This window comes from Nicotiana attenuata, chromosome 5 (genome assembly GCF_001879085.1).
Source record: "Nicotiana attenuata strain UT chromosome 5, NIATTr2, whole genome shotgun sequence".
NCBI lineage: Eukaryota > Viridiplantae > Streptophyta > Magnoliopsida > Solanales > Solanaceae > Nicotiana > Nicotiana attenuata.
This window is the reverse complement of record NC_031993.1, coordinates 46,631,399-46,647,215: the sequence shown is the minus strand read 5'-3', so window position 1 is coordinate 46,647,215 and position 15,817 is coordinate 46,631,399. Positions and strand designations below refer to the sequence as shown.

At 40.1% G+C, this 15,817-nt stretch overlaps 1 protein-coding gene across 1 annotated transcript; it reads right to left on the bottom strand.

Moving 5' to 3' along the window:
- On the bottom strand, nucleotides 141-3,492 carry LOC109226183 (fatty acid amide hydrolase-like). The gene is made up of 10 exons (XM_019390977.1): nucleotides 3,201-3,492; nucleotides 3,001-3,100; nucleotides 2,814-2,923; nucleotides 2,671-2,731; nucleotides 1,369-1,565; nucleotides 1,166-1,295; nucleotides 855-932; nucleotides 627-774; nucleotides 297-409; nucleotides 141-211 (listed from the first exon to the last, which is right to left on the bottom strand). Exons 2-10 carry the CDS (start codon nucleotides 3,077-3,079, stop codon nucleotides 141-143), a joined length of 987 nt encoding a protein of 328 aa, XP_019246522.1. The 5' UTR covers nucleotides 3,080-3,100; nucleotides 3,201-3,492.

The following is a 15,817-nucleotide window of genomic DNA, read 5'->3' as shown; positions in this document are numbered from 1 at the left end:
TGAAAGTTTGGACAAGTTTGTATAGGACAGATCATAGCTTTGACAGTAGAAAAGTTTTTACCGGGAGAACAATATATTCAGAAGGATAAAACCAATTTGGTATAGATGCACATTGATCTACACTTCATGAACTTACCCTGTCAGGTCAGTCCGTCCAAATGTGTTTTCAAGCCGACAACCCCGCAAAGAGAAGCAGGAATTCGTATTGAACCTGGACTTCAGATGAATAAAGCCTGAAAATCTTATAATTATTTCAAAAGAAGATACTAATTCACTAGCCTGATATGTTATACAACCTCCACCATCTGTTCCCAATGCTGCTGAACACAATCCAGAAGCGACAATTGCAGCTGAACCTGAGGAAGAACCACCTGTGTATCTTTTTGGATTATGCGGATTTCCAGGTGTACTGCCATAGGAAAATGCTCATTAGTGATGTTAAAGGTAAAATATACACTCAACCTAAAATATACCCAAGCAGCATTCGTTCTTCAACATTCGCAAAACCAATGTTTAGCATTTATCTTTATCAAGTTTGCTTTAACAAAAAATGAATAAAAGAAGTCATGTCAAAAGGTTACCACTTCTAACATTTGCTTATTTGTAGGTTCAAGGCAAAAGTTTACCCGTAATTCGGATTATTCCCTGTTGTGCCCATACCAAACTCATGCATATTTGTCTTTCCTACTAAAATTGCACCACTGCTTCGTAATCTTGACACAGAAACTGCATCTGTGTTTACCTGGCGAACCTCATGAAACCATGTAGAACCACCTGCTCTTTTTTACAGGGAAAAATTTTCAGCTAAAAATGGCAGAGATATTCGCAGAGGAAATGAGAAGTTAAACACATACCCTTTGAAGGATGAGGAAAGCAATCAATGTCATCCTTGACTGCAATTAAAATTCCATCCAAGATCGACAATGGTATTCCTTCATGACCACATCGGAATAAAACAAAAACAGATGAAAAGAAAAATGCTTCAGTAATGAGATCTACAGACTTGGCACAGCAATTCAAGATATGCTTTATTGCAGGAAATTAATATCAATCTTCAGCTTTTATTTGATGGCTTGTACTATAATTAAAAGATGCAAGAAACTGTGAATTGCAATGCGTAGATTCTCAGAACAGCCAATTTATGCGCATCAACAAATTAAAATACCTTCTTCAAATCTTTGAGTGGAAGCTGCAGCTTGCCTTCTCACCTCCTTGGGGTTGAAGGAGATTAATAATGGTGCTGAGGGCTGCTTATCATTAAGTACCTCTATTGCTGAGATAAAATGCTCTGCAACCTTTAGCACAATAGAGCTTTTTAGTACTCTTGAAGATGACCAAAATAGGAACAACCAATGGAAAGTCACTTGCCATAGATGGGGTCGTAAACTTAGATCTGTAAGCATATCCATAATCACGAATTTTCCAGTAGCGGAATGGGAACGGTTCTCCTGAACCAGAATTCCAACTGCTAGAAGGATCATAATGTGGAAGACACTTCAAGGCTAAATCAATCCGTTCTTCAGGTTTTACATCTTCTTCTAAGCAAACAACACCAGGCTCTGGATCTAAATTCATATACATACTAAATAAGTCAGTAACATTAGAAAAGCACCTTAATAATTCCTGAATTCCAACTTCAACAAAATCATGGAATGCCCACAGTGTTATGCTTCTTTCCAGTTACATGTCAGAAAATCAGCTGAGCATTAGTTTATCAACAATAATGTCATGCTCAAGGAGTGAAATCTAAGTGGTAAAAACCTTAGCCTCAGATATATAGGATAGCTATTAGCTCAAGAACTTTTGCTGGCAAGAAGTTTATAAGATCCACCAACTAATAGAAAAAAGAAGAGAGACAACACGGAGTAAAGTAAGATAGCCAAGCAGAGCCATCTCAATGGAATGACATATCCTAAAGGAAACGGTATCTTCCTACTCCAAGAAAAAAAATTATGTATACTAAACATACAATATACAACAACAATAACAACAACAACAACAACAACAATAACAATTAAGCATCAATCGCAAGCAAGTTGAGATCAGTTATATGAATCCTCCATATCCATGTCACTCCGTTTTGAGCCCGTTTCGGTCTAATATTATTATTAGAAAGAAAGAAAAAAGAGTTAATTTCACTAGCACTAGAAGTTATCTCCATTTTCTACCAGCATATAATGAAGGATATGGACATTGGGCCTAACTCAACCCCAAAAGCTAGCTCATGAGGTGATGATTGCCCAAGCCATAAGGAGACCAAGTCCCCCATCCCTTAGCCGATGTGGGAGACTCAACACCCCCCGGCACGTTCAGGCCTGCCAACTGGAACGTGAACAATATAATATAGGGGCCCAACATCGGTGAAACAAAGAATTGGGATGGGTCCGGCTCTGATACCATAATAAGATATGGACATTGGGCCTAACTCAACCCCAAAAGCTAGCTCATGAGGTGAGGATTGCCCAAGTCATATAAGGAGACCAAGTCCCCCATCCCTTAGCCGATGTGGGAGACTCAACCCGAAGCAAATTGTATTAGCATGAGTAAAACCTAATCTTAACTAATTGGTATTCCCTACATAGATGGTTTTTCGTCCATTGTGCCCTAAACTAAACATACAATATGATAAACTAATTGAAAGATAAAAGCAGCACGAGCTTAATACTGAACCTTGAAGAGGGAACTGGGGAATGAACATGGGCACCTCCGGGATCACGGTATTCTTGAGAATCTGACAATCAAAACCATCAGTTTAATTTCTAAATCTCCCTTTTATACATAGAAAGAAATCAAAAGTGTGTATACAAACAAACCTCAGTCATTCCATTCTTCTGCTTCAGGTGAGTGGTAATTAAAGAGCCAATTAAAGGTGCCTCCATTACTTTAACAAACAACTTGAACCAAAAACCAGTCAAATGTGGAGCTGCAAAATGACACTTTGATCATAACCAAGAAACTCGATTTAAGGGACGAAAATGAAGAAAATGATGAAATAAAAACCTTCAAATTTTTCCGGCACATATTTCACTTCAGTGAGGTCTACTTCATTAACCGGCACCATCACTTGCTTTTTCCCCATTTTTAAGTCAAATTGTTTGAACTGAACAAAAACATAAGAAATTATCAAAAGAATAAAATTGATTGAAACTTGGTATTTTTAGGATTATAAACTTCAATTATAGATAGATAAATCATCTTACACTTGCTTCACAGAGCACTGGATGTCGCAAACAACGGCTTTTTCTGCCTAAGACCAATAGCAACGAAGAACCATTGAAGAGTCAACAATGATTTCCTAATTTTTCATCCTGACAGCGACAGTTACTTTAAATGTTACTCCTACTAACTAAGAATTCTCATGCGATTCTATGTTCGTACTTTGTCTTTGGTCCCGAAAGTAGGAACTTAGAAATGGTCTCAACTACCAACTACTTTAAACTTCAGCAAATTACAAATAATGATCTTGAAAATAAATGCTCTTAATTTTTTGATTCTTGCTTGTCCAGCAAATATTTAAGGTTAAAAGTATTGCCTTTAAAGTTATGCTCATGAAGCAATCGGGATCAAAAATTCAATAATAGCACCTGAAGTGACCTATTTGTGCAAATCACCCTTTCAATTTAGTTCATTTGGAACCATAATTCCACACATTGTTACGTGGAAAAATGACACCGCATAACAGCCGAAAAAATATATTTTTTTTATATATATATATATTCTGTATGTTATATATAAAAAAATATACAAAATTTATACACTTTTTCGGCTACCAAACGTAAATAGTTTCTGGCACGGGCTAAAAAGTGATAATACCTCTTGTTACGTTCCTTGGACGTATCTGGATTTTGGTGGGAGGAATTTAAAAATAGCCAGATTTACAAGTGGTCATTCAAAAATAGCCACAATTTCAAAAGTAATCGAAATTTAGCCACTTTTCATATAAAGATAAATGTGAACGAAAACACTGTTCAAAATCCAAAAAAATACTCCAATATAATATACTGGAACTCCAGTATAATATACTGGAACTTTCCGCGTGTTGGAGTTCCAGCAAAATATGCTGGAAGATCATACACAAGTGCACCGATCTCCAGTATATTATGCTGGAACATTCCGTGTTGCAGCAAAATAGTGGTTATTTTCTATAACTTTGCAAACGCTGGCTATTTTTGAATGATCAGTCCGAAAACTGGCTAGCCCGTGCTATTTACGATTTTGGTGTGATGTTGGGCCGGGATCCTTCGCCCTTAGGTCAGAGTCATAATCAAGCCCATTGCTGAAGAACTAATCCCAAATTCCCGATTTAGAAATGTTCTTTCTGCTAGGGGTGCAATATTTCCAGAAGTAAGTAAATTCTAAATGTTTACATATATATGGTCACATCTCCAGTTGTTGTGTATCCCAAAAAAAAAACAAGGAAGTTCAAATACTAATTACCAAGAGAGACATGGGAAAGAAATTAGAATAAAAGATTGTGAATGAATTGAAAATAGTTGCTTTGACCCAAAAAAAATTGCAAGACTGTCACAAACAACAACAACAACAACTACCCAGTAAAATCGCACGGAGTGGAGTCTGGGGAGGGTAATGTGTACGCAGACCTTACCCCTACCCCGATAGGGCAGAGAGGCTGTTTCCGATAGACCCTCGGCTCAGAAAGACGGAAATAAAAACAAGAAACAAGAAAAGACAGTTCATTAGTAACTCCAGTAGAAACCGTGATAGTAACAGAAGCATAACAACCAAAAGATGAATGACATGCAATAACAGTAACCAGAATCTAAGGTCCGGGACAAACAACAAGGATAGTGTGGATTCAACTTAAACTGCAAACCATCTTAGATCAATCCTAAACAACCCCGCCTCACCCCCGGTAAGAAGTAAGGGAAGCTCTACTACCCCCTAACCTACAACCCTAATGCTTGACCTCCAGACCTTCATATCAAGGGCCATGTCCTCGGAAATCTGCAGTCGTACCATGTCCTGCCTGATCACCTCCCCAAAATTGTCACAAAGAACTCTATAAATTAATGTTGAAAACCAACAACTATAATTCGAATTGTGACATCTTGTCTGCAGGGGCGGATTTAGGGGGCGGAAGGGGGTTCACCCGAACCCCCTTCGCCGAAAAAGTACACTGTATATATAAGGCAAAATCTGTTTTTTATCTCTATATATTAAGTTTTGAACCCCCTTAACACAACTTGAAAGTGTAGTTTAGTGGTCAAGGGGGTTCAAAACCTTCATAAAGTCAGAGGTTCAATTCCCACTAGCTACAAAAAAAAAAATTTTAACCCCCTTCATAGAGATCCTGCCTCCGCCACTGCTTGTCCGTTAAACTGTTTAATAGAAGACATCAAAATGAGCCTAATAGTATGTACTTTTGGCCAAGTAAAAGAGTTTGAGTTATATGTACTGTATATCAAAATTTTTTACCCATCAAGTTATGTAAATATCTTATTTTCAATATTACAAATTCCACATTTTAAGGAACTCTTACGTGTAAATATGTTTACACAGACAATGTATATAACGTAAACTCTAAATAAAAAGAAGGAGGCAATAAATAGGGACATTTGCATCTATACACGTTTTTTGGGTCACGTTTTAACTTGTACCTACTTTGCAAAAAAATTGCAAGTGTACCCACTTTTTCGCGTAACTTCAGCATATGGGCCTGAAGTAGCAAACGCAAACTTCAGCATTCTAGTAGACGGGCCTGAAGTAGCAAAAATTGCTGAACCAAGTGTGCTGAAGTTTTTATTTGTAATTGCTGAACTTAAGCATTCTAGTAGCTGAAGTTTTATTCTCTATTTGCTGAAGTTTTTGTTTGTAATTGCTGAACTTCAGCATGTTTTAGCTGAAGTTTTTCACGTAAACTTAGTGTTGGCTGAAGTTTTTGTTTGTAATTGCTGAACTTAAGCATTCTAGTAGCTGAAATTTTGTTCTCTATTTGCTGAACTTCAGCATGTTTTAGCTGGAGTTTTGTTCTATATTTGCTGAACTTCAGCATATTTTATGCTATCATGTAATTGATTTTCTGTACAGATAATAAGTTTATCATAAGTAGAATTAGTAACTTAAAAAACTAGATAAATGATTAGCACAACAGGTTAAAATGCATTGATAATGTACAAAGTTGAATCCAACAAGTTACTATCATCTTCTTCAAAACTTACTTTAGAAAGTTATTTATAATTTATTTTTAAATAATCTGATAAACATACTTATGGCAATCATCCCCATGAACTGAAGTTTCATAGCAGCATCAACAGCAGCAGAAGAAAGAAGAAGAAGAAGAAGAAGAAGAAGAAGAAGAAGAAGAAGAAGAAGAAGAAGAAGAAGACAAAGGAGGAGAAAGGGGGCTGAAGTTGTTTAAAAAGTGGGTACAAGTTAAAAAAAATTTAAAAAATGGGTATAGGTTAAATGGGGGCGACCAAATAGGGCATTCCGTGTAATTTTTACAAATAAATAAGGACGAGAGAAGATGAAGGCGAGAGTAACAGCCCGTTTATACATTAAAAAAAATTCATTTTTTTCTAAAAATTTTCACTTTTTTTCGAAATCAGTGTTTGACCATAAAATTTCCACTTTTCATTTGAAGATACGTTTTGGAATTTTTCGAAAATTTGAAAAACTCCAAAAAACTGTTTTTCAAATTTTTCAGATCATTCACAAAACTTCAAAAATAACCCAAAATATAATTATGTTCAAACACAACTCTAATTTTCAAATACTATTTCACTTTAAAAAAATTTTACTATTTTTTTTTGGAATTTTACAAGGAATTTTTACCTCCTATAGCAAAGGTTAACACCTTATTTATTTTAAATAAATACTATTTAAAAAATTATATTCTATAGATACCTTTTAATGTTTATAGCAAAATATCTAATTTTGGTTACCTCCTACTCCTAAGCCACTAAATACGCTATTCAGTTACAATATTTTCTTTCTCTCTCTACTTTGATACAACTTTTACCTCAGATTTCTCATAAAGAGCTCTCCCATTCCTTCACCCACCATCGCCACTCTTCTTCCTCCATATGGAATATTAAATCCTGAACCCTTCAGTTGCAAAGCTGAAAGCCGATAGTTCTCCAGAAAGCCTTTCACTCGAGAGATAGAAAGCTGAAATGGGGAGCTAATGTCTTGGTATTCCTGCAAAGACAGTCTTTGATTTCCTGTGTGTAATCATAAGAATCTTGGATGTCATACATCCAAACTCAAACTCACAAACAAAATCTCAATCTTACTAAAAGCCATGTCTTTTTTGTGTCAAAGGAAGCTAAAGAACGGATTAAGCTATGCCTCCGATCAACGGCGGCGTGTGAATAGTGAGATTCAGGGTTTTTGCTCGACGGCGGATTCGCCGAAAATTAGGGTTTGTTCTTGAACAAAGACGACGGAGTTTGGGGCTGAGCAACTTGATTTTCTGTTAATATATTTTAATATTTTTTCAACGTATCACGCTGTAGTTTCATGTATTTTATTGTATTCATTGTCTTTTTTTCATTGGAATTCAATGTATCTCGTTGTATTCCATGTATTTCATTGTATTCACTGTCTTTTTTTCTCATTGTATTTCAATGTATCCCGCTGTATTCTATGTATTTCATTGTATTCACTGTCTCGCTATACGCCATGAATGTATTCATATGTTTTTTTAATTAATATAATTTATGTATTCAGATGTATTATATAATTTCTCTGAAGATTGCTATGCTTTTGGGGTATTTTTCGGTTGAGAATCTTTTTTATAACTAAAAATACAAAATTTGTGTGTATAATAGAGTTTGTCGAGTTATTGATAATAGGTGAATTTGACTATAATCACGCACCGAATAACCACCTTCTTGTGAACTTTAATGTGGAAAAATGACAACAAAATGCTCTTATTGGTACTTTTCATGATTTGCAGGTGATATAGGTGTAAGGAAGGCTAAGGAGCAGTTTGGAGTCAACTATTGATGAAAAAAAAGGCTAATTGTTGCATTTCCCAAGTGACCCATTCAAAACAGGCCAAATTGCCCGGGTACAGGGTCCACCGCGGTTCCACCGCGACCGCGGTGAAACCGCGGTGGAAGGTAGTCTCTGAATAATTGAAGATCCGCGAGGGTATTTTACCGCGGTTCTACCGCGATCGCGGTAGAACCGCGGTGGACACAGAAACTTCGGGGACCAAAGTGTAAAACACGGGATTTTTAGACCTAAACCCTATTTTAAACACTAGACTTCGCCCAAGAGAGGCATGTATTGATTTTTTAGGTTTCTTAGCAAGGAGAACAATTGTGAGAAAGTACTCTAAACATCTTTCTTCTTTTCTTTTGATTTTATGATGAATTCAAGTTTAGTTTATTCTCCCATAACTATGAGTAGCTAAATTTCTTGTCTAAGGCTTTGATGGAACCTATTGGGTGATGAACTTCTTGTTTATGTGAATACAAATTGCTAGTTTAATCTTTATTTGTTCAACTTCGTGTTCGTTGTAGTTAATTGACAGGATCCTCAATTAGCTGTGCCTATTTAGTGTGCATAACTTGGAAAAGAGTGCATATTTAGGGTATTGTTGAACAACACCACTCCTAGATTATTAGAGGAATCTATAATTGCGGGTTTAAAGGCGGGATTAGGAATAACGAAGCCTTGGGTGCAATCTAAATTGAATTGTGCTAAATAAAGCAAGCTAGTGTATCTCGGGAGAGTGCAATAGTAGATTACTGTGATTACTCGGGAGAGATTTGCGGTAAGATTAGCGTTCATGATTGATAGAGATGTGTGGGTAAATTTGTATGAGCATAAACAGAAGGGATTCCATCAATAGGGGAAATCATTGCCTTAGCTTTTTCTCATAATTGTTTACAACCTTTATTTTTACTTAGTTACAGCCATTTAGTTATTTGCAAGCTAGTTGTTAAAGAACACTCAACTGAGATTTGAATATTTGGGAAGCTGGTTCTGAAGACTTAGTGGGTCTGAAGATAGCGGTTGATAGGTTAACTCTCTGTGGATTCGACCCTGGGCGTAATACTCGGGTTATATTTGCAACGTCCGCAGAGTCCTTTTTATAAGGCATAGTTGGGCGTGATCAAATTTTGGCGCCGTTGCCGGGGAGTTAACGGAATTATCAATTGCCATTGACAGAAATACAAAGATTCTTGTTGTAGTCAGTTTTCTCTCTACCAACTTTTTCATTGAAAATTTGACGGTTGTTGATCTGGGTGCACAGGTGCATGCCTAGAAATTCTACGAGGACTGGAGAACTGCTTGAAGGACTCTCGGACCCCGAGAAGACATTCCGGGCATTGAATCGTGCAAACAAAAGACTTCAACAATCACAACAAATACACCAACTCGAAATTGACATGGGCGACATAAACGACCCCAACGGGAACGTCAGGAATGAGCAATTGGCACCTCCTGTGCCTGAGGGTGCACTTTATGACTGGGCACAACCCACAGCTGACAATCTGGCCACTGCCATTATTGTGCCTGCAATACAAGCTGAATCGTTCCAGATCACAAATAACATGCTACACTTGTTGCAGAACAAGGGACTTTTTTCTGGGACACAAACAGAAGACCCTCAGCAGCACTTAAAGAACTTCCTGTCTATTTGCAAAACTCAAAGGCAACCGAACGTGACTCCGGAAGCAATCAGATTATTATTGTTTCCATTCTCGGTGACAGGAGCTGCTCAGGTTTGGCTAAACTCGCTTCCCATAAACTCTATAGCAACTTGGGATGAGTTGGTCAAGCAATTTCACAACAAGTTCCATCCTCCCAACAAGACCGCTCAACAAATTGATGAGATTGTGAGCTTCAAACAGAAACCATTGGAGACACTACACGAGACATGGGGAAGGTTTAAAGGAATGTTGGTTATGTGTCCCCACCATGGTGTTCCAGAGCAGATGTTGGGACAACGGTTTTACATGGGATTGTCAGACAGCTTGAAGAATATAGTTGATGCCTCGGCTGGTGGGGCATTCTTGAGCAAGACTTGGAGAGAAGGTCAGAATTTGCTCGACAAGATGGCGCAGAATTCGGGTTGGACTTCTAGAAATGCACCTATCACTCCAGTGGTGCACTCAGTGCCTCTTGATCCTTCTAATACAATGGCTGAAAACATGGCGACTCTTTTGACGCAAATGAGCATCCTCACCAAAAAGGTGGAGGAATCAGGGCAGAAGCAACAGGTTCACATAGTAGACACTACCAACGGGGGCTTGTGCACATCTTGCATTAGCCAGCCAATTGGTAATCCATGGAATACAGAGCATGATCATCATCACCAGCACCCTGAAGATATGAACTATGTGGCTAACTATGGGGGTCAGAGGCAAGGTAATCAGAACTGGGGTCAGCAGACTCAGCAGCAGTACAGGCCACCGCAGCCACAGTATAACGCCGGAAACATGGGAGGCATGAGACCCCCCAACAACATGGCACCGTATCCTAGACCACAAGGGTACAACAATCAGCAGCAAGGGTACCACCCACCTCAGCAACAGCAGGGTGGAAGACAGGAAGACGGGTTTGCAAGGCTTGAAGCAATGATGCAGCAGGTTATTGGGTCCAATGCTAAAATAAATGAAAGGGTGGATGCACATGATGCAGCTATCAAGAATATTGAGGTACAAGTGGGCCAGATTTCAATGTCACTTAACAATCGTCCTCAAGGGACATTACCTGCAGATACCCAAATCAATCCAAAAGATCAAGGCCCAAAACAGCTGATGGCGGTGAGTCTACGTAATGGTAGGGATCTAGATGTTGAGCAAGAGAGAGCTCGAGAAAACATACAGGCTGAGACACTAATTCCAGTGCCCATTGAGCTGGATGACTCTACGGGATTGACAGAGGTAACAGTTCAGCCTGCTCCTGAAGAAAAGAATATGCAGCAAGAGACTGAGACAGTAGTTGAGCCAGTAATTGAGACAGCAGCGGAACCAATAGTTGAGACAGTAGCTGAGAAGGAGAAACCTCACGTGATTGGGAAGAAAAGACCTCCTGCACCATTCCCGCAAAGGTTGGCCAAGCATCAAAAGGAGGAGCAGTACAAAAAGTTCCTAGAGATGCTCAAACAAATCCAGATAAACATTCCACTGATTGAAGCTCTAAAGGAGATGCCAGGATATGCTAAAATGATGAAGGACTTGATGTCTCGGAAGTTTGACTTTCAAGACTTGTCGACTGTGACCCTTACTCAGACATGTAGTGCAGTGGTATCTAGACCTGTTGCTGAAAAGCTATCTGATCCAGGTAGTTTTACAATTCCATGCACCATTGGGAACTATGCCTTTGCTAAGGCACTTTGTGATTTAGGGGCCAGCATTAATCTCATGCCCCTGGTCATTTATAAGAGGTTAGGCATTGGCAGAGCTCGACCTACTTCTATGTTATTGCAGCTGGCTGACAGGACTGTTAGCGTCCAGTTTGGGATTCTTGATGATGTGCTTATTCAGGTAGGGAAATTCGTGTTCCCTGCAGATTTTGTAATCTTGGATTGCAAAGTGGATGAAGAAATTCCTATAATTCTAGGACGACCCTTCTTGGCCACGGGGAGAGCTTTGATTGATTGCGAGACTGGGAGCTTAAGATGAGGCTCAATGATGAGGAGATTATATTCAATGTGCAGAAATCGATGAGGCGACCAAGTGAATTTGCAAATTGTTCACTTGTTGATGCAGTAGATGTAATTGTAGAGGCTGATGACGAGGCATTGACGGTTGAGGATCCCCTTGCTGCATGCTTGGCAAATTTAGATGAAGTGAATGGTGAGGATTTGGCGGAATGGGTGTTGGCACTGGAAGGTAAAGGGTTCTTGGAGAGAAATCTGGAGTTTGAGCCTTTGCACTTAGAAAAGAGAGAGACCCCTCCAGCTAAACCATCAATCGAAGAACCCCCTAAGCTGGAATTAAAGCCTTTGCCATCCCATATCAGGTATGAATTTTTGGGCCCTGACTCCACATTACCTGTTATTATCTCATCTGGTTTGTTAGATGTGCAGGTTCAACAGCTTTTACAGGTACTAAGGGAGTGCAAAACTGCCATTGGGTGGACCATGGCAGATATCAAGGGGATCAGCCCCGCCTACTGCATGCACAAAATTCTGCTGGAAGAGGGGCACAAACCTTCCAGGGAACATCAGAGACGGCTAAATCCAAACATGAAGGAAGTGGTGAAGAAAGAAGTGATAAAATGGTTGGATGCGGTAATCATTTTTCCAATTTCTGACAGTAGCTGGGTTAGCCCAGTTCAATGTGTGCCTAAAAAGGGTGGCATGACGGTGGTAAAGAATGACAACAATGAACTTATATCAACCAGAACTGTCACAGGCTGGAGAATCTGCATGGATTATAGAAAGTTGAATCTGGCCACCAGAAAAGACCACTTCCCACTTCCTTTCATTGATCAAATGCTGGATAGATTGGCAGGGAGGTCACACTTTTGCTTCTTGGATGGGTACTCAGGGTCAATCAGATCTCCATTGCCCCTGAGGATAGAGAAAAGACCTCCTTCACATGCCCGTACGAAATTTATGCCTTCAGGAGGATGCCCTTTGGTCTATGCAATGCACCCGCCACATTCCAAAGGTGCATGATGGCCATATTTACTGACATGGTAGAAGATATAATGGGGGTGTTCATGGATGACTTCTCAGTGGTGGGGAATTCATTTGAGGACTGCCTAGTAAATTTGACGCGTGTGCTGAAACGATGCATTGAGACTAACTTGGTTCTGAACTGGGAAAAGTGCCATTTAATGGTACAAGAAGGTATAGTCTTGGGACACCGAGTGTCAAGCAAAGGAATAGAGGTTGATAGAGCAAAGGTTGATGTCATAGCAAAGCTGCCACCGCCAACATCAGTCAAAGCCATAAGGAGCTTTCTTGGACATGCCGGATTCTACCGGAGGTTCATTAAAGACTTCTCCAAAATTGCCAACCCTCTCTGTAAGTTGTTAGAGAAAGATCACCCGTTTGTATTTTCTGATGAATGCAGGGTAGCTTTTGAGGAGTTGAAGCAAAGGCTGGTCACAGCACCCATAATCGTTGCCCCAGACTGGGAGCAACCGTTTGAATTGATGTGTGATGCCAGTGACTATGCGGTGGGGGCAGTGCTGGGCCAGCGGAAGGACAAACTGATGCACCCCATTTACTATGCTAGTAGGACACTGAGTGGAGCCCAGTTGAATTACACAGTGACAGAGAAAGAGATGCTAGCTGTGTTATTTGCTTTTGACAAGTTTCGGTCCTACCTAATAGGATCCAAGGTAATCGTATACTCTGACCATGCAGCTCTTAGATACTTAATAGAAAAGAAGGACTCTAAGCCACGCCTGATTCGTTGGGTGTTGCTACTGCAAGAGTTCGATCTTGAAATTCGTGACCATAAGGGCACTGAAAATCAAGTCGCTGATCACCTATCACGACTTGAAGGAGCTGAGAATGTAGTAGAAGTGGAAGAAATTCTGGAAACCTTTCCAGATGAGCAGTTGCTCGTTACCACTCATCAGGAAGCGCCTTGGTATGCAGATTATGCTAATTACCTGGCCAGTGGTATTGTTCCTCACGACCTGTCATCGGTCCAGAGGAAGAGATTCTTTCGCGAAAGCCAATGGTATTACTGGGATGAGCCCTACCTGTTTAGAATATGCCTTGATAACATGATCCGGAGATGCGTCCCCGAGATCGAACAATCTTCTGTCTTGCAGGCTTGTCACGCTTCAGCGTATGGCGGTCACTTTGGAGGCATCAGGACGGCAGCTAAGGTGCTAGAGGCCGGATTTTTCTGGCCAACGGTATTTAAGGATGCTCACTCATGGGTCAAGAGCTGCAATGAATGTCAACGCTCCGGGAACATTTCCCGGCGTCATGAGATGCCCATGAACCCAGTTCAAGAAGTGGAAGTGTTTGATGTTTGGGGGATAGATTTCATGGGTCCCTTCATTAGCTCCTATAGCAATAAATACATTCTTGTTGCTGTAGATTACGTGTCCAAGTGGGTGGAAGCTGCTGCATTACCTACCAATGATGCTAAGGTGGTAGTCGGGTTTCTAAAGAAGAACATATTCACCCGCTTTGGGACACCACGGGCAATTATCAGTGATGGAGGAACTCATTTCCGTAACCGAGCCTTCGAGAAGTTGTTGGCTAAATATGATGTGCGCCACAAGGTGGCTACTCCGTACCACCCACAGACCAGTGGACAGGTTGAGGTGTCCAACAGAGAGATCAAGAGCGTACTGGCAAAAACTGTAAATGCTACAAGAACTGACTGGGCAAGGAAGCTGGATGATGCACTATGGGCCTACAGGACAGCATTCAAGACACCAATTGGTATGTCACCATATAAGTTGGTGTTTGGGAAGGCTTGTCACCTTCCTGTAGAACTGGAACATAAAGCATGGTGGGCATTGAAACAGCTGAACTTAGACTTAGAAGCTGCGGGCACGTCGAGAGTCACAGAATTACATGAGCTAGAGGAGTTTCGGTATCTTGCTTTCGAGAGCACAAGGTTGTATAAAGAGAAAATGAAAAGGCTTCACGATCAGAACATTATTGAACGAAATTTCAAATCTGGGGACAGGGTACTGCTTTATAACTCAAGACTGCGGTTATTCCCAGGTAAGTTAAAGTCAAGGTGGTCTGGACCATTTCGCGTGGTTGAAGTGTTTCCATCCGGAGCTGTGGAGGTTTCTACTGAAGATGACTCTCGTACATTTCGAGTCAATGGTCAGCGATTGAAATTGTATGTTGGTATGCACGAGCCTAAGGAGATGACCGAGATGCATTTGACCGAACCTCAGAGGTCGAGCTAACCTTAAACCTCGCTTACATGAGTCGTGCCGCGACGTTAAATTAGGCGCTACGTGGGAGGCAACCCACGACGTTGTTGTAATTGTAATCTTAGTAAAAAAAAAAAAAAAAAAAAAAAAAAAAAAAAAAGACGACAGAATCAGAACAGGGGTTCTACCGCGGTTCCACCGCGACCGCGGTGAAACCGCGGTAGAACACACTCGCGGCAGACCCAGACGCGGTTAGGTATTGTATTTTTTTTTTATTTTTTTTATTTTCTTTCTTTTCCTAATTTTTTAAAAACACCCCCCACCTAAATAACCCCCAATTCCGCCCCAAACCCCCATTATCCTCTTTCCTTCTCTCTCCATTCACAAACCCCCTCTCTCTCTCTTCTTCTTCTTCTTCTTCTTCAACACCCTTCATCCCCAACCCACACCTCCAATTTTTCTCCTCTCTTCATCTCAAGTAAGTTCTTCTCCTCTCTCTCTATTTCTTTATTTCCTAAGTAGTGTAAATTGTTAATTTTGTAATTATAGTTAAACCCTAGTTAGGATTAGTCTAGTTTTGCTTTCTTTTATGATTATTATGGGTATAGTTGTTGTAGTTGATGTTTGGGCGGGGTTGTTAGTGTCACAATGGTTGGGTCTCAATTAGATTATAATTGTAAAATTGTTTTGGTAATTTGGGGACCTAAACTAATTTTATGGTGAATATTGCTTTGGGGTCATGTGTTACCCGTGAATGATGGCACGATGTTGTATATTGTGGGGGTGTGCTACGCCGACTTAGGATTGTAATGTTATCCCGGTTGGTTGTTGTTGTAGGGTGAATTGTGGTTTAGATGAATTGTGTTGTAGTTTTGTTAGTATAGGTGTACTTGTTGGAAAGTGATGTTATCTCTTGGTGGTGTTGTATATTGGAGGTAATATTGACTGGAATAAGTGTGGGGTGTCTGTTGCTGGATGTGGTACTGAAAAGGCGGAGCTGTTGTAGGGTTGTCTAGCTGTTGTC